This window comes from Microtus pennsylvanicus, chromosome 4 (assembly GCF_037038515.1).
Source record: "Microtus pennsylvanicus isolate mMicPen1 chromosome 4, mMicPen1.hap1, whole genome shotgun sequence".
In the NCBI taxonomy this organism is placed as follows: domain Eukaryota; kingdom Metazoa; phylum Chordata; class Mammalia; order Rodentia; family Cricetidae; genus Microtus; species Microtus pennsylvanicus.
In genome coordinates, this window is record NC_134582.1 from 139,803,587 (window position 1) to 139,825,704 (window position 22,118).

The following is a 22,118-nucleotide window of genomic DNA, read 5'->3' on the forward strand; positions in this document are numbered from 1 at the left end:
GACAGCTGACACACCTGATTGTAAAGACTACTTCTGTGAGAGACGACAGCTGACACACCTGATTGTAAAGACTACTTCTGTGAGAGACGACAGCTGACACACCTGATTGTAAAGACTACTTCTGTGAGAGACGACAGCTGACACACCTGATTGTAAAGACTACTTCTGTGAGAGACGACAGCTGACACACCTGATTGTAAAGACTACTTCTGTGAGAGACGACAGCTGACACACCTGATTGTAAAGACTACTTCTGTGAGAGACGACAGCTGACACACCTGATTGTAAAGACTACTTCTGTGAGAGACAGCTGACACACCTGATTGTAAAGACTACTTCTGTGAGAGACAGCTGACACACCTGATTGTAAAGACTACTTCTGTGAGAGACAGCTGACACACCTGATTGTAAAGACTACTTCTGTGAGAGACAGCTGACACACCTGATTGTAAAGACTACTTCTGTGAGAGACAGCTGACACACCTGATTGTAAAGACTACTTCTGTGAGAGACAGCTGACACACCTGATTGTAAAGACTACTTCTGTGAGAGACAGCTGACACACCTGATTGTAAAGACTACTTCTGTGAGAGACGACAGCTGACACACCTGATTGTAAAGACTACTTCTGTGAGAGACGACAGCTGACACACCTGATTGTAAAGACTACTTCTGTGAGAGACGACAGCTGACACACCTGATTGTAAAGACTACTTCTGTGAGAGACGACAGCTGACACACCTGATTGTAAAGACTACTTCTGTGAGAGACAGCTGACACACCTGATTGTAAAGACTACTTCTGTGAGAGACAGCTGACACACCTGATTGTAAAGACTACTTCTGTGAGAGACGACAGCTGACACACCTGATTGTAAAGATTACTTCTGTGAGAGACGACAGCTGACACACCTGATTGTAAAGACTACTTCTGTGAGAGACAGCTGACACACCTGATTGTAAAGACTACTTCTGTGAGAGACGACAGCTGACACACCTGATTGTAAAGACTACTTCTGTGAGAGACGACAGCTGACACACCTGATTGTAAAGACTACTTCTGTGAGAGACGACAGCTGACACACCTGATTGTAAAGACTACTTCTGTGAGAGACGACAGCTGACACACCTGATTGTAAAGACTACTTCTGTGAGAGACAGCTGACACACCTGATTGTAAAGATTACTTCTGTGAGAGACGACAGCTGACACACCTGATTGTAAAGATTACTTCTGTGAGAGACGACAGCTGACACACCTGATTGTAAAGACTACTTCTGTGAGAGACGACAGCTGACACACCTGATTGTAAAGACTACTTCTGTGAGAGACGACAGCTGACACACCTGATTGTAAAGACTACTTCTGTGAGAGACGACAGCTGACACACCTGATTGTAAAGACTACTTCTGTGAGAGACGACAGCTGACACACCTGATTGTAAAGATTACTTCTGTGAGAGACGACAGCTGACACACCTGATTGTAAAGACTACTTCTGTGAGAGACGACAGCTGACACACCTGATTGTAAAGACTACTTCTGTGAGAGACGACCCGCTGACACACCTGATTGTAAAGACTACTTCTGTGAGAGACAGCTGACACACCTGATTGTAAAGACTACTTCTGTGAGAGACAGCTGACACACCTGATTGTAAAGACTACTTCTGTGAGAGACGACAGCTGACACACCTGATTGTAAAGACTACTTCTGTGAGAGACGACAGCTGACACACCTGATTGTAAAGATTACTTCTGTGAGAGACGACAGCTGACACACCTGATTGTAAAGATTACTTCTGTGAGAGACGACAGCTGACACACCTGATTGTAAAGACTACTTCTGTGAGAGACGACAGCTGACACACCTGATTGTAAAGACTACTTCTGTGAGAGACGACAGCTGACACACCTGATTGTAAAGACTACTTCTGTGAGAGACGACAGCTGACACACCTGATTGTAAAGATTACTTCAGCACCTGATTGTAAAGACTACTTCTGTGAGAGACGACAGCTGACACACCTGATTGTAAAGACTACTTCTGTGAGAGACGACAGCTGACACACCTGATTGTAAAGACTACTTCTGTGAGAGACGACAGCTGACACACCTGATTGTAAAGACTACTTCTGTGAGAGACGACAGCTGACACACCTGATTGTAAAGACTACTTCTGTGAGAGACGACAGCTGACACACCTGATTGTAAAGACTACTTCTGTGAGAGACGACAGCTGACACACCTGATTGTAAAGACTACTTCTGTGAGAGACGACAGCTGACACACCTGATTGTAAAGACTACTTCTGTGAGAGACGACAGCTGACACACCTGATTGTAAAGACTACTTCTGTGAGAGACGACAGCTGACACACCTGATTGTAAAGACTACTTCTGTGAGAGACGACAGCTGACACACCTGATTGTAAAGACTACTTCTGTGAGAGACGACAGCTGACACACCTGATTGTAAAGACTACTTCTGTGAGAGACGACAGCTGACACACCTGATTGTAAAGACTACTTCTGTGAGAGACGACAGCTGACACACCTGATTGTAAAGACTACTTCTGTGAGAGACGACAGCTGACACACCTGATTGTAAAGACTACTTCTGTGAGAGACGACAGCTGACACACCTGATTGTAAAGACTACTTCTGTGAGAGACGACAGCTGACACACCTGATTGTAAAGACTACTTCTGTGAGAGACGACAGCTGACACACCTGATTGTAAAGACTACTTCTGTGAGAGACGACAGCTGACACACCTGATTGTAAAGACTACTTCTGTGAGAGACGACAGCTGACACACCTGATTGTAAAGACTACTTCTGTGAGAGACGACAGCTGACACACCTGATTGTAAAGACTACTTCTGTGAGAGACGACAGCTGACACACCTGATTGTAAAGACTACTTCTGTGAGAGACGACAGCTGACACACCTGATTGTAAAGACTACTTCTGTGAGAGACGACAGCTGACACACCTGATTGTAAAGACTACTTCTGTGAGAGACGACAGCTGACACACCTGATTGTAAAGATTACTTCAGCACCTGATTGTAAAGACTACTTCTGTGAGAGACGACAGCTGACACACCTGATTGTAAAGACTACTTCTGTGAGAGACGACAGCTGACACACCTGATTGTAAAGACTACTTCTGTGAGAGACGACAGCTGACACACCTGATTGTAAAGATTACTTCTGTGAGAGACGACAGCTGACACACCTGATTGTAAAGACTACTTCTGTGAGAGACGACAGCTGACACACCTGATTGTAAAGATTACTTCTGCAGCTGATTGTAAAGACTACTTCTGCACGTGATTGTAAAGACTACTTCTGTGAGAGACTACAGCTGACACACCTGATTGTAAAGACTACTTCTGTGAGAGACGACCAGCTAACACACCAGAGAATGTGCATGACTCTGTAATGCCAATCCTTATGTCATACCATTAAGAAAAAAATCTATTTCTAGAGTTTGTCTATAAAGTTTTGAGATTTAATTTCTATCAATAACATCTGTTGTTCTCACAAGTATCCACCTTTTTCAGATGACCTCAAAGGCCACATTAAGTAAAATCCTATGGAAAAATTTCAGGTATCTTCTCATTTATATACAGTACTAGAACTTTGGTATTCCTCATTATTTAAATGATTCTTTCTCACTGTTGTCTGGAACCCTCGCTAATCACCATATCACACACCTAGGTATGAAGTAGTACATTTAGTTAAGGCCCTTGATAGGATCTACTAATGTATTACATGACCTATGTGTATCATGTATGTGTGCATACAATTTATAGCATAATATATAGTTGTGCAAAAAAGTATTCTAAGTGCATTCTCGCATCCTTCTTTCAACTGTAAAAACAGAGACAAAAACAAAAAAAGCTCAATATTTATATGTAATCTGTTCCCAAATGAAGGAACAATAAAATTAAATGGGAAATGAGTCTTTATAACCCTGCAACTACACAACTGTGTAACTTTCAACCTTTGCTCAAGTTCAGCTTCCTCTGAATTAAACAGTTTATGTATCCAAATGGAAAGTGTTGTAAAATTAAGCTCTGTCTGTTTTGGTTTTTCAAGATAGGGTTTCTCTGTGTAACAAGCTCTGGTTGTCCTGGAACTCGCTCTGTAGACCAGGCTAGCCTTAAACTCACAGAGATCCACCTGCCTCTGCCTCCCAAGTGCTGGGATTAAAGGTGTGTGTCACCGCGACCCCTAACCCCAGCTAATCTCTGACTCCTAAGGCTCAAAATATAACTGCTAGCAGCTGGCAATACTGTATATAAAATTTCTGCTCTAGTCTTCCCAAACTAAACATAAACAAAATAAGACTTTTGTATTGCCTTACAATCTCTCTTCCTCCAAACATTTAAATTTATGAATGAGTAATTTCACCATTTACCTGGAATAGGAATTCAAAGGCAATAGAATTCTTTGAGTATACTATTGTTCTCGCAATGAAACAAATTCTTTCCTTGAAGTAACTGATGAGCTCTCAACTCATTTTAATAAAACTGGAGCTGTTTAAAGATCACAGTCCAACACAGATACTATAAAAAGTTAATGTCTGTACTGTAAAAAATAGTAAAACCAGAAGAGGTAGGCTAGACAGTTCAGCTGTTAAGAGCTCTTGTTGCCCTTACAGAGGCCCTAGAGCTCAGTTCCCATCACCTATATTCAAAGTGGTTCACAAATGACTGTATCTCTGTCCTCTTCTGATCTCCAGAGGGATCAAACATACACGGTACAAACACATGCACACACACACGGTACACACACACACACATACAGTATGCATAAGTGGTACACACGTGATACACATATAGGCAAAAACACTCAAGATACAAAAATAAATCTGAAAAAAGTTTAAAAGAACAATAATTGAGAGAGCATTAAAGCTGAGAAAGTCCTGGTGTTCTGTATTTCTAGAAAGCAAACTGAAACTAAATTCCGTAACTGACCAGAAACCCAGAGAAAATATCAACTAATTATAACCAGTAAAATGCTTCCTTGGTCTTCACCTGTTTTCACCACACAGACAGTATACACAACAGACATTCCTCTTTAAGTTACAAACTAATTTAGAAATCTCTTCATTGTTATGCTTACCAAAAATAATTCTAAATTTCTCTACTAGTATTCAAGCCTTCTTTCCCTATGCTCACTTGAAAATGCAGGGCCGCTTACGATCATCGTCTACTATTGTTCTCCACGTGCGTACTCTGCACACTGGTTTCTTCTGTCTCTTTCTTCAGTATCTTATGGTTTCCCAAAATCTAGCCAGATTTACTTTAGTTTATTTTTATTTTAAATTCCTAATAAAATTACAGATACCATATACTTTTTAGAATAAAATGTATTAAGTACATTTACATTCTATTTAAATATGCATAATCCAGTAAAAGAAAGCCCAAGTATAGCATACACAAATTCCAAAACACTAAAATTTGTATTGCAAATAAGATGGAATATTAACCTTAAGAGTATGAAAACTGTGAAAGCCCATGTAAGACTCAAAACCTTGGATATAAAATGTGGTAGCTACAAAAATAAGATTAATCTATTTAGATACGGTATTTAAAATTATGTATTTTGAAAAATCCGAACAGGAAGTTAAATGACAAAAGCACCATTAAGAAACAATATCAGATGTCATCTTCCATAACAGAGAGTGTACACTCCCCTGCCCCTTCTTTTTACTTTTCCAAGACAGGGTTTCTCTGTGAAACAGTCCTGGCTGTCCTGGAACTCATAGAGATCCATCTGCTTCTGCCTCCCAAGTGCTGGGATCAAAGATGTGTGCCACAATGCCCAGTGAGAGCATAAACTTAACAAGTCATTAAGAAATCAAACTGCATCTGGGAAGAGTTGAGGTTGGGGAGGAAAGAGAACAGACCAAAATACAATGTATGAAATTTTTAATTAAAAATGAAATCAGATTCCTAAAATAATTACAGGAGCTGGTAGAGTTTGTCTATACTTAAAATGCTCATTTTAAAATAAATTTAATTCTTTCTGCCTCATAATTTTAGGCTTGCATAATTTATCATTAATGAACGGCCGAGTTTCTTCAGATCTTTTTAAGCAGTAAGGGGACTGGTGGTCAGTTTGGTCAGGTTTCTTGTTTGTTTGACCCAGCTGACCAGGAACACACTATGAAGACCAGGCTTGCCTTTAAGTCTGTGGTCACCCTGTTCCTTCTGCCTCCTGGTCCTGTAGTATTTCTTCTGAGATAGGATCTAACTACAAAACCCACTTACTAGAACAGGCTAGCCTCAACTCAAGAGATGCACCCGCCACACCCAACTCTGGTATTATTTCCTAATTTCACACAAAACTATGATCCTATAGAAGAAAAGTAAGTTAAGAGTATGAAAACTTACAGAAGTCATAAAAACCAAGGGGAAAAAGCAGTGATGAGACATGGAAAAAAGGAGCTGTGTATGTGTATAATTTGTATATGTACAGATAAATGTGACATTCATCAGTTTCATATTGGTTTCCCTCAGATCAGACTAACCTCAAACTTATTATATGAGCAAGGATGGTGTTGAGCTCCAAATTTCTCATGCTCCTGCCTCCCTATGCAAGTGCTAGGGACCGCAATACTGTACCACCACTGTGCTGCTGGGGCTTAAATCCAGGGCTGTGTTCACGCCAGGCAAGCACTCTACCAAACATGTCAGTTTCTAAAATATACTGTTCTCACTGGCCACCCACCCTTCTATAAGTCTTGATGTAAAATATTTAGTTACAAAAGCAATGTGATTATATTTCAGAAGTATATACTTAAAGCTGATTAGTAAAAATTGGGGATAATATGTATCTTGCCATGATAAGCGCTTTTCTAAAAAACAGTTTTAAAGTTTGCATTTTTTAGTAGTTAGAAAACCATATAGTTACACAAACATTTAGGAACAAAAGGACAAATTATTTACAATTTATTTTCTAAATCAATCAATTAAAAATTTTTTTTTTAAAGAATGGTTCTGTCAAGTTTTGTGTCTATTTGGGCTTTTATTGCTGTTGTAAAGTAATCCAGCATTATGTGTGGAGGAGAAAACTTTGGGGAGTCTGCTTTCTCCTTCCACCGTGAAAGTTCTAAGAAGAGAACTCAGGTTTAAAGGTTTTTGGTGGCAAGTGCCTTCACCTGCTAAGCCTTCTCAGCAACCCAGCTTTTTCAAGTTTTTCTGAGTAATGCCTATTCTGTGAATAAAAATTTTGCTCTAAGCTTAGAGAAACATTTAACTCACATTAAATTAATCTTCTAGATGGCTGGAGAGATGGCTCAGCAGTTAAGAGCCCTGGCTATTCTTGCAGAGGACCCAGATTCCCTTCGCACAGTGGCTCACAACTATCCATAACTCATTTCCAGAAGATCTACAGGATCCAACGCCCTCATTTGACCCTTGAAGGCACCAGACATGCATGTAGTACACATACACATATACAGGCAAAACAACCATACACTTATATCTTTAAAATAAATAAATATTCTATGAAAACTGTAAATGCTAACTACTAGCTAAAGGGAATCTATCAAATAAGAAATCCTATCACAATTTCTATCCAAAATCCTTATTGAAAATTCAAAGTAATCCACACTTATGAAATACAAAATGCTTACCTTAACTCCATGGCCCACATCATCCAGAACTGTGTAGTCGATAGGTTTCCGAATATACCTGACAGGGCGCTCCATATTTGCAGGTGCTATTATTTTGTGACTTCTTGATGTATTCTTATTTGTTGTCAAAATGCCAATCTCTCTTCGAGCCACTTTTTCTTTATGAATATCCACAGTCTATATTTTAAATTTAAATAGAGCAAGAAAATATTATTTGGTATAGTAGATAATATGTACGCTGTCCATATGCACTGGACCATGGAGCTGTATTTTTTTTTAAGACGGAGTTTCTCTATGTAGTTTTGGAGCCTGTCCTGGAACTAGCTCTTGTAGATCCATCTGCCTCTGACGCTGGATATAAAGGTGTGTGCTCTTGTACCTATTTTCTAATGAGTATGTCTCTTCTTTCAAAATTAATTAGGTAAATTAATTTCCTTAAGACTCCAATCAGGAAATACTTAATAGATTTTCTAAAGCGACTGTTGGAGGAAATTGTCTCTTAGAAATCTGGACTGTGTGGAAGGAAAGAGAAGGGCTACTTGCTCACTTTTACTGTATTAATGGACACAACACTAAATCAGTGATTTCAGCACAATGACATGAGCGCTGCAGTGACACCCGCCGATTACCTGAATTACTATAAATGTGTGCAGTGCAAGCAAGTTGAAAAGGTTTCACATGAAGGCTTTACAGACTGACAAAATTTAAAAGATAAACACAAGTATAAAAGGCAAATATGGAAATCATTGAAGGCAGAAAGAACTACACATGGCAGTTGTGAAAGGAAAAAAACTTTTAAGAGCAAAGGTTATGGTTATCAGCAAGCCTCCTACATACCTGTCTTGTTATGAAACGTTTTAAAATACAACATTTGCAGAGAATCAGAAAATATAACTCACTTCCAGCATGTACAAGGCCCTGGGTTCCACCTCAGCAAATAAAAATACATTTAAAACTTTCATTTAGTCATCAAAATCCACAAACTGGATAGTAGGCTGGGAAGGGCTCAGCAGTTACCAGCATAGACAAGGTCCTGGGTTTGATTCCTTCCATTGAAGAGGAAATAATGACTAAATGGGCAACATATTCTCTTTATCTTTGCTTTGTTTTTCATGTGAGACACTCACTGTCTTACTATGTAGCCCTGCTGAGCCTGGAGCTTGCTTATGCTGACCACGATGTCCTGGCCGCAAATTTACAAAGATCCACCTGCCAGCATTTTTGTCTCCCGAGTCTTTCTATAAAATGTGTCCAGCTTTGTATGAAGGCATCTCTTGTCCTCTTTGCAGCACCTTAATGGAACAGGACTCAGTCACCTGAACAAATACTGAATGCTGATTGTTTATTTCCCTGTTGAGACAGAGTCTCTCTACAGAGCTCTCTGGCAATTCTGAAATTCTTTGTAGACCAGACTGGCCTTGAGCTCACAGAGATCCACCTGCCTCTACCTTGCAGTGCTGGAATTAAAGGTGTGTGCAACCATGCCAGGCACAATATACTGGTTCTTGCAGTTGCCATGAGTGATGTGTTCTTTGACCTAAGCCTCCTATCTTCCAACAGAATCCATGAAATAGTATTAAATTAACCTATTACCCTGATCCGTGATTCTTTAAATTTGGATTTGGGTAGTAAGAATGAAAACACTGGCAAAGACAGAGCTTGCTGAGAATGGAAGAAGCTGATTAACAGAGATTGACAAGAATTCATGAGAACTATCAATGATCCTCTATTTTATTATTTATAATGAAGCTAAATTAAGAGACAGTTTCAGGGGCTGGAGCACATCGGCTGCTCTTCCAGAGATTTTGAGTTCAATTCCCAGCACCCACACCGTGGCTCACAACAGTCTATAATGGGACCTAATGCCCTCTTCTGGCAAGCAGGTGTACATACAGATAGTGCTTCACATACATAAAATAAATAAAACTTTAAAAATTATTTTTTTAAAAAAGAGATAGTTTCAGGATGAGTACCTTGGAGTAGGCAAATCTGTAGACAAAAGCCTCAATAATTCCCTAGTTATTGTCAACTCCCTTCCAGATGGGAAAAACATGTGTCATGCTAACAGCCTCAAGAGGTCTACCCCAAGAGCAGCTAGAATTAAGATTTATCTGGTGGAAGGGGAGCAAATAATGCTCTAAATATTTTCAGATAACAATCAGAAACTGAATAGAGTGTAAAGGAGAAAAGTGTGTACCTACCTACTGTTGTTAGAGCCAGGCAAATCTTTGGCTAATGTTTTGGAAGGTGACAGGCAAGGTATGGAACACTTGTTAAAAAACAGCAAAAACTGAGCTGGAGAGACGCCCAGCAGTCAAACACCTACTGCTCTTGCAGAGGTTCCTGTTCCCAGCACACACGTGACTTCTTACAACCACTATAACATCAATGCCAAAAGAATCTGATACCTGCTCACGGCCTTCATGGACACTAGGCATACACATGATGTACACATACATATGTATTACACACAAGAAGGCCAAACAATCATACACATAATTTTTTTAAGGGAGGGAAGAGAGGCTGGAGAGACGGTTGGGCAGTTAAGAGCACCGACTGCTCTTCTGGAGGACTCAGGTTCAATTCCCAGCATTCACAGTGAAGCTCACAACTGTCTGTAACCACAGTTCCAGGGGACTGAATGCCATCTTCTAGCCTCCAAATGCATGAGGCACAACCAAGGTACAGACATAACACCCATACACATAAAAATTAATAGAAGAAGAAAGGCAGAAAGAAGGAAAGGGGGGAGGAACACTGTGTTGGGATAATTATCACTATCGATCCTTTGTAACACCTCAACCATGTTTTTACAGAAGACTTGTCTCCTGTGACAAGTCCCACTAGGAGAAACTTCCTGACATAAGCCGTCTGCATACTGATCAGTCTATGGACTTTACAATATAGACAGATATCAAAACGCTGTTGAAAGTAACTGGAACATAAGAAACTAGATCAAAGAATCTAGAAAATTCTTAATGTCAGCTCTAACTTTTCTATTTAAAAAAATCAAGAAATGTTCTCTTCTGTGTTTTGAAGGAGGGTGCTTTTTCTGAGGTGTAGATACGGAGGTGGGGTGAGGGAGGATGGGAGGAGTGGGAGGAGGAAAAGGAACGGAACTAGAATAGGTATGTAAAATGAGAAAAAAAATCATTTTAAAAAATAAATAAATCTAAATAAAAAAAATTAAAGGCAGGGTACCATAAGCAGCCCATACTGACCTCAAACTTAAGGCAATCCTTCTTTCTCATCCTCCTAATCGCTGGGATTTGAAATGCATGTAAAAGCCACCATGTCTGATTTTCATCAAAAAAATTTTAGAGATGCTACCTTGTCCATAAGCAATATGCAACATTAAGACAGACTTTAAAAACAATGATATTACATACAGATTGAGCCCAAGTCAATGAAAGGGTGTAAACCTTATTGTCTCTGCCAAAAAGTAGTATGACTATAGCTGTTGACTCAGGTCTTTCCGCCATATATGGGACTTTGGGCGGACCAAAAAAATAACAGTTTCCATTATTTAGCATGAAGTCACCATACCACTCAAAACAAAAAGGAAATGGCTTCTGTGAACTGGTGCAAAGCTGTTCTCTCCAGTATCACCCTGCCCTACAGACTCTACTACCCTTTATAACTCTCCCTCAGAGAAAAAAAATTAGAGCTGTCACTTAAACAAATGTAAATCATTTTAGGCAGCTGTTGAGCACTGTCTGGCACTACTGGATAGAAAAAAAGCAACTTCTTCAGAGGGATAAATTTCCTGCTTCGAGTGGAGTTCTCGGTGGGGAAGGGAAGCTAGTGAGCATTCTTTCTTGGTAGAGCTTCCACTGTGGCCTTCACCGCTGAGCCATCTCTCCAGCCCCAAGCAGCTCACTTTTTTTCTCCTCTTCAAAGACTTCTCTCTTCTAGGCAGTGCCCACAATTTACAGCTTGCTTGCTCTAGGATTTTTCCTTTAAACTCTTAATAAAATTGCCCTCAAGCTTACTCCCAAAACATGTACCTCAAAATACAGAAAGGGTCAGGTATGATACAGTTTGGTTGGAAGAGTGTTTGCCTACCATATACATACACTCAGGAGGTAGAGACAGAAACATGATACATTCAAGGCCTTGACTTCTTAAGGAAAGAGACCAGCTTGAACTATGTAACACCCAGCCTCAACAAGCAAACAAAAACAAAACCTGAGCCCTTAACCAATAACTCAGCAAAGGAGGACCTGGGGTATAGCTCAGTAGAAGAGTATGTATTTAGTGTGCCCTGAGTCTGATCCCCAGCACCACAAGAGGGGCAAAATAAAGTTTGTAAACAGACAATTCTCCAAAGAAGATAGGGAAGATAATGCACACTTGGTTAAGTACACTGTTCATCATGGCTCCCAGTTATGGCACCATGGGAATCAGAGTGTCCAGCATAAAAAGACCTCTATAAGTTTAATTAAAATATCCTTTTTCTTCTTGCATCTACATATTTCCACCAAGAGGCCTTAAGTATTGATATGTGATACACTGACTCTGTGACAGTGAGAGTAAGTCAACAACCCGGCACCTAGGAGAGAGACACGTCTCAAAAGGGAAAGAGAAAGGAGATATGGATCTATCTCTGAGATCACACCTGGATCGTCCCAAAAGAAAATCCTTTGGTACAATTACCACAAACCATGCAAACATTCTAAATTTAACTGACTTGGCATGACCTGCTCAAGCCCTCAAAGACAGTTCTGACTATGATTTTCCTTAACCTCATACAACAGCCTCTTGGGAACAAGAAGATGCTCAAAATCCTTGATTCTTTCATGAAAAAGACCTGTCAATACCTCCAGGTATCTGTTCTATCCCCATTCCTACATCTATCCTATCATTCCAAAGGACAAATGAATGCCACCTAACTGGTGGCACAGATAAAAAAGAACAGATTGTACTGCTTGCCTTCAGGTACACTCTCCAAAATAAGGAACTAATAAAATGAACTGAAGTGATAAGCCTACGGCTATCCAAGATGGCACACTAGAGAAACTGACATCCTATGCTCTCCAACTGAAGCAGGCAGGGGGCAATTCTAAATAGCCCACTGTTTAAAAAAGCAACCCTAAAGGAATGTACAGCTGTAGAATACTTCCTGTGTAAAAATCAAGGATTAACAAGGAACATTGTGACTTGTAATTAGAGGTGGTCATAAGAGACCTTCAAGTGTTTAAGAAAGGCTATTCTTGAGGGAGTAAAGGAATCCCACAGGAAAACGACTAAGTTAATTAGGTATGTTCTGAGGCAGTTATTCAGAAACTGGAAATCATCCAATCAGATTTGCAATTTGTCCCTGGCTAGCTAAAGCAATACTGATTGTCACTGGACAACCACCTTGGCCCTAGGAGCATTTGTGTCAGTTCAATTCAATAGCCTGGTTTGTTCTGGATGACAGAATAGCAATTCCTTCTGCAAGACAAGGCCATGTGTGCAAAATGTATCCTGCAATACCTAGATTCATGCCTTAAGCCAAGTGGAAAGTCAGTACAAGAACTCAGAGAAAGCCACCTGGCTCTCGAAGGCAGCACTCTGCATTTACTCAGCTATCTGGTTCTTAAATCCTGGGTAGTGTAAGTGAGTTTAGCATTGTTGGTAATAACCTCGATTATAATGTCTTTCTTCTTCTAAGTTAAACAGAACAGATCCGGTACTGGCCCCTATCAGAGTTATTAGTGACCAACAAATGTGCAATCATGAGAACTTTTACCAGAAATCAAGGAGTACAGCAAGCAGGGGCGAACCTTGGTAAAAAGTAATCTTATGTATACTTGGACCTGAGTGTTTCTATCTATCTTGTGAAGACAGGCATTGACTCTTTGCTCCATATTTTCTTCTTAGAGCACAGTTGTACTAGATACAGTCCTGGGGTCTACAGATAATGTATCCCTCTGGAGATCTGGGAAGGTTTTGCTTCTTGTATAGTGTATTAAAGATGTCATCTGAGGGCAAAGGTGTCAAGGTAAAAGTAGAGCTCCCTTCACATTCCAATAGTCTGTATTCTCTAACATGTGTTCCCTAGAGATGACATTCTTGCAACACGTTGAACTACATCACTGAAGATGTGGTGTCAAGGCCAGTAAGATGGCTCAGCTGGTAACTGCATTTTGCTACCAAGCTGGATGACCTAAGTTTGATTCCTGAGACCCATATAGTGGACAGAAAGAGCTGATCTCCATGGTGAGACATATTTATGTGTACACACACACACACACACACACACACACACACACAAATTTTTTTAATTAAAAAATAAAAGAAGTTATTACAGGATGTCCTGATCCTATTCAGGACACATGGAGCTGAGGGCACAAATGCTAACATTCTATTATTCTCATGAGTGAAGTCCTATGTCCTCTATCAACATCTATGAAACTGTAGGGAACTACCTTGTTTGTCTGCATGAAGGGCAAAATCTTAAGACACTTCACAGTTGTTTGTGGTTTTTGTTTGAACAGGATTTTGCAGGAAAGAGAAAAGGGCTGTAGAGATGGCTTGCTGGTTTAAGAATGCTTATTACTATCATTTTTGTTTTGTTTTGTTTTTTGTTTTTGAGACAAGGTTTTTCTGTAGCTTTGAAGCATGTACTGGAACTAGCTCTTGTAGACCAGGCTGGCCTTGAACTCACAGAGATCTGCCTGCCTCTGCCTCCCGAGTGCTAGGATTAAAGGCATAAGGCACCACCACCCTGCTCGCTTATTGCTGTCTTATAGAGGGTCCAGGTTTGGTTCCAAACATCCACATCAAACAGCTCACTATAGCCTATTAACTCTAGCTCCAGAGAAGCTAACACCCTATTCTGGACTCTGGATACACACATGCCATTCACACAGAGAACATACATACATACAGATAAATGCAAATAAAATTAATCTTTTAAAGATGACTTTTGTGATAGAAAAGATTCATACCCTTTGATTCCCTCAGTAATTTTGAGAACTACCTAATATAAGTTATTAGTATTATAAGATGTAGAGTTGTATTCTTAGAATGCCTCTAAACTTTCTTTTATTTCTTTTGTTTCTTTTTTAGAGACAGGGTTTCTCTGTGTAACCCTGGATGTACTAGAACTCTGTAGATAAGGCTAGTCTTGAACTCAAAAAGATCCACCTGCCTCTGCCTCCCGAGAGCTGGGATTAAATCATGCGCCCCACCTCCACCACCAGGCTGTAAACTTTCTTTTCTATGGTGGAGCAATAGAAACCATAGCCTCACACATGCAAGTTAAGTGTTCCAGCACTGAGCTACATCTCAGTTTCATCATTTCAGGAGATGCAGTGCAACTTAGCTAAGCACTAATTGTAGTTAAATTCTACCTGTCATGAAATTAAGGAATCTACAGCTCCTCAAAGGGGAAACAATGAAATCTTGTGTGGAAGTAGAAGAGATAGACACTACTTACTTTCACTTTTTCCTAACTCTCCTGAATATTTACTCCATCTCCTTCATAAGGGCACTTTACAACATTAATCTGAGATGTATTCTTTGTCAACTCTGCTTAGTAAACTCATCCACACTCAGACAAACTGCCATGTACATATAGACACTTTCCTCTTGTTCCTCTGGTGATGCCTCAAAACAAATACAGCATAAACCAAACACATATGTCTGCTCAAGTGTATTTTTGAAGACTCACTCTACTTCAGTTCTCTAGTAAGTTATATACAGCCTTTATTTCATATTTGTTTTTACATCTTGCCACATCTACCTTTAAATGTCAGAAACCTGCTTCCTTCCATTTCAGATACTTCAATCCTAAGTTACTACATGTCTCTCACATCAACTCTCACATCAGTCTTCTAACTGGTCCACAGACACGCAATGTGTACTTTCCCAATCTATTCTTTAAAACATAACCACATGAATTTTACCTACCTCCTGCCAAAAGAAGGCACCCAGAAAGAAAACAAGTTTCTTAGCCCCTAGAACATCCCACACAGTTCTGGTCTTCAAGGGAAAAGTAAGTTCAAGAAGGCTCACCTACCTTCCCTATGTGTCTACATGGTGCTTCTGAAAGTCAACTTTTGCTCACTCTCCTGCCTCTTACATACTGCACATGTATTGAATATATTAGTTTAAATGACTTGAAAATTTCTCCTATCCAGTATTCTGATTCACAAGAATCCAAATCATATTCTGTCCAGAAATGTACATTCCACTAATAAGAGTTATCCCAATAGAAAGGGGCCTGGAACAATGAGATCCAGTGATTTAATACTAACACACCCCTCCCCCCCAAAAAGGGCATGAAGTCAGAAAACTCAGGTTTGAATACTGGCTCTTTCACTTAATTGTTATAAAATTTTATACAGTTTTTAACCCATTAAGATTCTATTTTGAAAGGGCTGACAATTAAGCTAAGTAACAAAGTGACAGCATATGCAAGGTCTTTGATTTGTGGTATATAAAACATACATGTGTGCACACCCACCCATCCTGATTATTGTATCACAATCTATAATACTGCTTAATACAAAGTGCACTCAAATTTTTTACAAATCTGGATCGATGCAGTGGCCCACTCCTTTAATCCCCTCAGGAGGCAGAGGCAGGTAGACCACAAAAAAAAAAATACATCAAATATAAATCTCATTTATCAAACTAACCAGTTCTACATTCCCAGATTAAAATAAAAGCATTTCATGCTGAGCATGATCTATACAGTGAAAAACTGTCTCATAAAAATAAAATAATAAAATTAAATAGAGCATTTCTCAGATGTAAGAATCTAGACACATCGTGCTATGTACTGTAAAAATAATGGAAATCCTTTTCAAACTTCAGTTTTTCCACCAGCAACAGGATTGTGAACAGCGTCTGGGAGCTAGCTGATAAGCACTAGGTCCTGTCTAATGAAAACACACGAGGAGAAGGTGGACAGACACTGAAAGACACAGCTAATTTCTAAATAACAGCGGGTGGGGACTGCAGAGACGGCTCTGCAGAGAAGAGCACTGGCTGCTCTTCCGGGAGCCAGGCTTCATTCCCAGCACCCACCTGGTGGTTTACAATCATCTGTAATTCTGGTTAGAACCTCTTCTGACTGTCATTGGCAATAGGCACAAACATGGTACACAGATATACATGCAGGCAAAACACCCATACACACAAAATTTTAATTAAAAAATAATAAATATTCTACCCAAAACAATGAGTGTTGTTAGAACACTCAGACATGCCGGGCAGTCACACGCCTTTAATCCCAGCACTCAGGAGGCAGAGAGAAACTGTTTGAAGCCAGCCTAGTAGAAGACCTATAGAGCGAGTTCCAGGACAGCCAGAGCTACACAGAGAAACCCTGTCTCGAGAAAAAAAAGAACACACTGACATAAACCCCAAACCTCTCTTCTCCTATACACATTAAGAGTACAGTGCTAATTTTTTGATGGGTGCACAAACTGAATGTTTAAATGAAGGTAAATGTTTATTTATTTAAACATTTATTATTTCCTTATGGTGAAAAACTTTAAAAATCATTTGTAACTCTCCTTTTTTTATCTAGACTTTTGAAATAGACTATTATTGATATCCATAGTCACTTTACTACTATTCAGTAACAAGTTAATTCACTAATTCATATTCTCCATCTCTCTACCTTCACACACACACACACACACACACACACACACACACACACACACACACAAAAGACGGGGGGGATGGCTGTCTCATTATGCAGTCCAGGCCCTAAACTTATCACCCCAGACTCCTGACCATAAGGCACGTGCCACCATGCCTGGCTGTCAATTTCTTTCTCTTTGTTATGTGTGTGAGTATGTGTGCAGGAACATGCCCAGCATGTGGGTGCAGAGGAGGACATCGGCCACCCTGCTCTACTCTCCTCCTCCCCTGGACGAATTCTGAGTATGCTACTTGTACAGGTTAAGGTGGCCACCTAGCCAGCCCTCACGGGCTTTTTATGTGGGAACTGGGATCTGAACATGAGTTCTGCCGCTTGTGTAAGTGCACATACCTACTGAGTCACACTAATTTAAAGCCAGCCTTTATTAAATTAGTGTTAGAAATTAGGCAAAATAAATTGTGTGGTAAGTAAATGTTTTCAAAGAAAAAATGAAATATCACCAAAGCAATTTTCTGGACAATCTGGAAGACTGGGTATACACACACTTGTGTAGAAACAGTATGACTGGGAGCTCAAACTCATCCCTAGCTAAGTTATGAATGGGAGGCTAGCCTGGACTACAAGAGACAAAAAAATCCAAATACACAATTTATAAGCAAACTGGTAAATTTCACAAGTAATCAAAACTATCTTTTGATTACAACACACACACACACAGCTGAGGTGAGCATGGTGGACCACAAAGCAAGGACTGTGTGAACCTCTGTGAAAGGAATTCAAGGCCAGGGATACACAGTGAGACCCTGTCTTTAAAACAACAGCAACAGCAACAGAAACTGCTCTAGCATCCAAGAGAACAAGAGACAAGTTTACTCTGCAGCCAAGTATGAGAGACCATGGCCTGCAACACACTCAGGTTACCCTAATACATATATGAAAAGAACATATAATTCCCATATGGTAACATTTTCATGAAAGTTTTAATGTTACAGAACAAAAGAATGTAAGAAATGATAGCACTTCTCAAATACATTGATGGAAACATCAAGTAGGTTGGTTCTAGAAAGGTGGGGAATCTGATAGAGAATTATCTGTAACTTTCTTAGCCTTTGAGTTGGTGAAAGTTGGTGGTCTAACAGTACATTTGAAAAGAATTAACCTAGTAGTCACAAGAATGATTGCTAGGTAAAACAGAGGAAGACAACGGCTAGCTGGTAATAGCATAAGATAATCTGGCTCCAGATAAGCAACAACACTGAGGCTCTCCTCCTACTTAGCAAGTCTAACCAGGCAATTGCCTTTGTAAATCTTTAACATAGGCATGGCTTTGATGTTTTTCTGGGAACTTCAGTTCACAGTATCGTCTAAGATTTGATTGTATGGGCTAGAGAGATGGCCTGGCCTTCCCAAAGACCAAGTTCAGTTCCAAGAATTCACATCAGAGGAAATTACCTCTAAGTCCAGCTCCACGTGATCAGAAACCCTCTTCTGTCTCTGAGGGAACCCGCACACATCTGCACATATATGCACAAATGTACATAATTTAAAAAATAGATCTTTTTAAAACAAAAAAACAAATACTTGGTTATGTGAAATCACCACAAAGAAATATGTTGTTTTATATGTGTTCTCTTTCCTGTCCTTGTTACTTTGGTGGGTTAAAGAGCACAGATATGCTTCTTTAAAAAAACAAAAACAAAAACATGTCCCGATGTTCAAACACAGAAAAGCAGGCAGGGAAGAGCTGTCTCACAGCAATACTACCTGATCTTTCCTTAACCTACACTGTATCTATCAGGAGGCCTACTGAACCTCAACTGCCTCTACAGAAAGGGTAACATGGCTTTCAACCAAAGACTCTTACATAGAAATAAAACCACAATATATATTTGCTGAAAACAACTAGGAAATGAAAATCTAAAGCCTTTTGCCCTGAATAGCAAACGGAGACGAGTAGGAAAAGTGTAAGAGTCCCAAGACAAGTACACAGAGAAAGCCTTCAGCAAAGAAAAAGACAACCTTTGTCTGTTCCTGCTATTTAAAACAGGCCAGACTCTGGAAATGGCCCAGTGCCCAAAATCCTGCTACATAGCTCTGTTCAATATGCCTGAAACAAAGTTCCAATCAACTCCGAAATTAACTTGATTCGGAACGACCTATATATGCACACTACAAATTAAATTTCTTAAGAAAATATGAACTGAAAAATCAGACTCCATGGAAACAGATAATGAGAAAGACTTGAGTCAGAATTACTATAAAATAACTAGGCATGGTGGCTCATGCCTATAATAGCAACAATTGGGAGCAAAGGCAGGAGGGTCCCAAGTCCCGGGCCGAGACTTGAAAGTAGAAGAGAGGGTGAGGTGGCCTGGTAGGAAAGGCTGTTTGTTAGGCAAAACCTGACAACCTGATTTCATAAGTGGAACCCATGTGTGCTGGCCAGTTTTATGTCAATTTGCCATAAGCTATAGGCATCTGAAAGCAGAGGACCTCAACTAAGAAAATACCTATAGGCAAGCTGTAGGGCATTTTCTTATTAGTGACTGATGGGGTAGGGTCCAGAACACTACAGGTGAGACCACCCCTGGATTGGTGGTCCTGGGTTCTAAAAGAAAATAGGCTGAGGAAGCCATGAGGAGCAAGTCAGTAAGCCGCAGTCATCCACCCACAGTGCCTGCATCAGCTCCTGCCTCCAGGTTCCTTCCCTGTTTGAGTTCCTGTCTTGACTTCCTTTAATAATGGACTATGATATGGAAGTATAAGCCAAATAAACCCTCCCCCCCCAGCTTGCTTTAGGACATGGTATTTCATCATTGCACTAGTAACCCCTAACCAAGACACCATGTAAATAAAGATAGAAGGAGAAACCAACTCCCGTCGTCCCCTGCCTCCATATGCACACCACACCATGCCACCGCGCCACAATCACAGTACATAAGTAAAAAATAAAGTCGTCTAGAAAAACTGGTCATGAGAGAGGGTGGTGGGAAAAAAGAGGGAAGGGAGGTAGTTAGATATTATCAACATATAATACGTACATGTACAAAGTTTTTTTAAAATGAAAAGATAGACGGCCAGAGGGCTCAGTAGATAGGCTTTGTCACCAAGCCTGACAATCTGAGTTCAATTCCTGGAACCCATGGGGTAAAACAATTCCAGTAAGTTCCTCTGCTCACACAAGTGCTGAGAGGTATGTGCATGCACACAGACATGAGTACAGGCACACATGCAAACACAACACACAAGTTTTTTATTTTTATTTTAAAAAGAAAAATAAAAACAAGAATATCAACAATATAACAAGAAGGCTCTACGTAGGCATTTTAGTCTCTAATTCTTTTTTTTTCTTTTCGTTTCATTTTGTTTTGTTTTTCAAGACAGGATTTCTCTGCGTAACAGCCCTGGCTGTCCTGGAACTCGCTTTGTAGACCAGGCTGACCTCTAACTCACTGAGATTCATCTGCCTCTGCCTCCCAAGTGCTGGGATTAAAGGCATGCACCACCACCACCCAGCTTAGTCTCTAATTCCTAAATATTGAGAAAAATGACTACCAGATTTCATAAGGAAAGGGGGACCTGAAACAAATCTAAAAAATAAACCACAATAAATTAATAAGTAACAAAGAAATAAAAATTTTAAAAAAACAAAACAAAAATTAATAAATAAAATAATTCTTTTGACCATTGAAACTTAAAAAGAAGAAAAAATATAATAGACATAACCAGAAAATAAAACTGAGGCAACTTTCCTAAGATGAGTAATAATTTAGAAATATTTAGAAAATAATTTTAAGAGAGGGTAACACAGAAGAAATAAAAAAATATATATCCAGAAATACAGTAGCCTCATCTCCAAACAGAAACAGGCCTCAAGTGGCAGCACAGTATCCTCTTGGAAAACCAACACATAATTAAGCCCTGTGAGACAGCTCTCTCCCTCCTCCCTCCCACCTACAGTACACAAACACGTGACAATCACTAAATAAAATATTCAAAAGTTGTCTGAAAGAAGAAAAGGCAAATTAAAAACAAAACACTAAAACCACCCAAAAATGATGGATTGCATCTGTAATCCTTGGGGATGCAAGGAGAATCTTGAGTTCTAGATCGACCTTAGCCCTGTCTTAAAAAAAAAAAATCCCTAGACCCAGAGACTTCAGCTATCTATGATGATGACAGTGGTAGAACAGATGAGAAAAACGGTTGCCTTTAGAGTTTAAGGGGGTCTTTAGGGAGCTCAGTAGATGGGTGCTTGTTTGCCATGTGTAAGACCTTAGGTTTAAAGTATAGTATTGTCCCTACCAAAAAAAAAAGTCTAGGAAATACAAGGAAAATACAACAAGTAATTACAGGTTCTAAGGCCAACTGTGTCTGGTTAACAGGCCATTTATAATAGCACATAATCCTGAGTGAATTATCTAGCCTCTACAACTGTAATGAGATTGTGTGCTATTTGTTTGCTTTCGTGTTTGAGTTTTTGTGTTTTGAGACAGGGTCTTACAATGAAGCCTCAGATAGTGTGGAACTCAGAGATCTGCTTGTCTCTGTCTCCTGAGTGCTGGGAATAAAGGTTGTGTCACCACACTAGGCGTTTTAATGAGGCTGTTGTGAGGATAAATTAATTCATAGTTATTTACATGCATTAAAAAAACAGGCATGAGAAAAAAATAATGACATCTTGAATTTTGCAAAAGGCAGAGGCAGACGGATCTCTGTGAGTTCGAGACCAGCCTGGTCTACAGAGCTAGTTCCAGGACAGGCTCCAAAGCCACAGAGAAACCCTGTCTCGAAAGAAAAAAAACAAAAAACAAAAAAAGAAAATGTATGGAGCTAGAAAACATTATTTTGAGGTAACCC

General features: G+C 39.7%; 1 protein-coding gene across 10 annotated transcripts in view; it reads right to left on the reverse strand.

Moving 5' to 3' along the window:
- Positions 1 to 22,118, reverse strand: part of Abi1 (abl interactor 1) — a 98,217-nt gene that overhangs the window by 35,340 nt on the left and 40,759 nt on the right. For all 10 annotated transcript variants that reach the window (XM_075970654.1, XM_075970651.1, XM_075970646.1 and 7 more), the window contains exon 3: positions 7,652 to 7,828. In XM_075970654.1, coding sequence (XP_075826769.1) covers positions 7,652 to 7,828 — 177 coding nt within the window. The remainder of the gene's footprint in view (positions 1 to 7,651; positions 7,829 to 22,118) is intronic.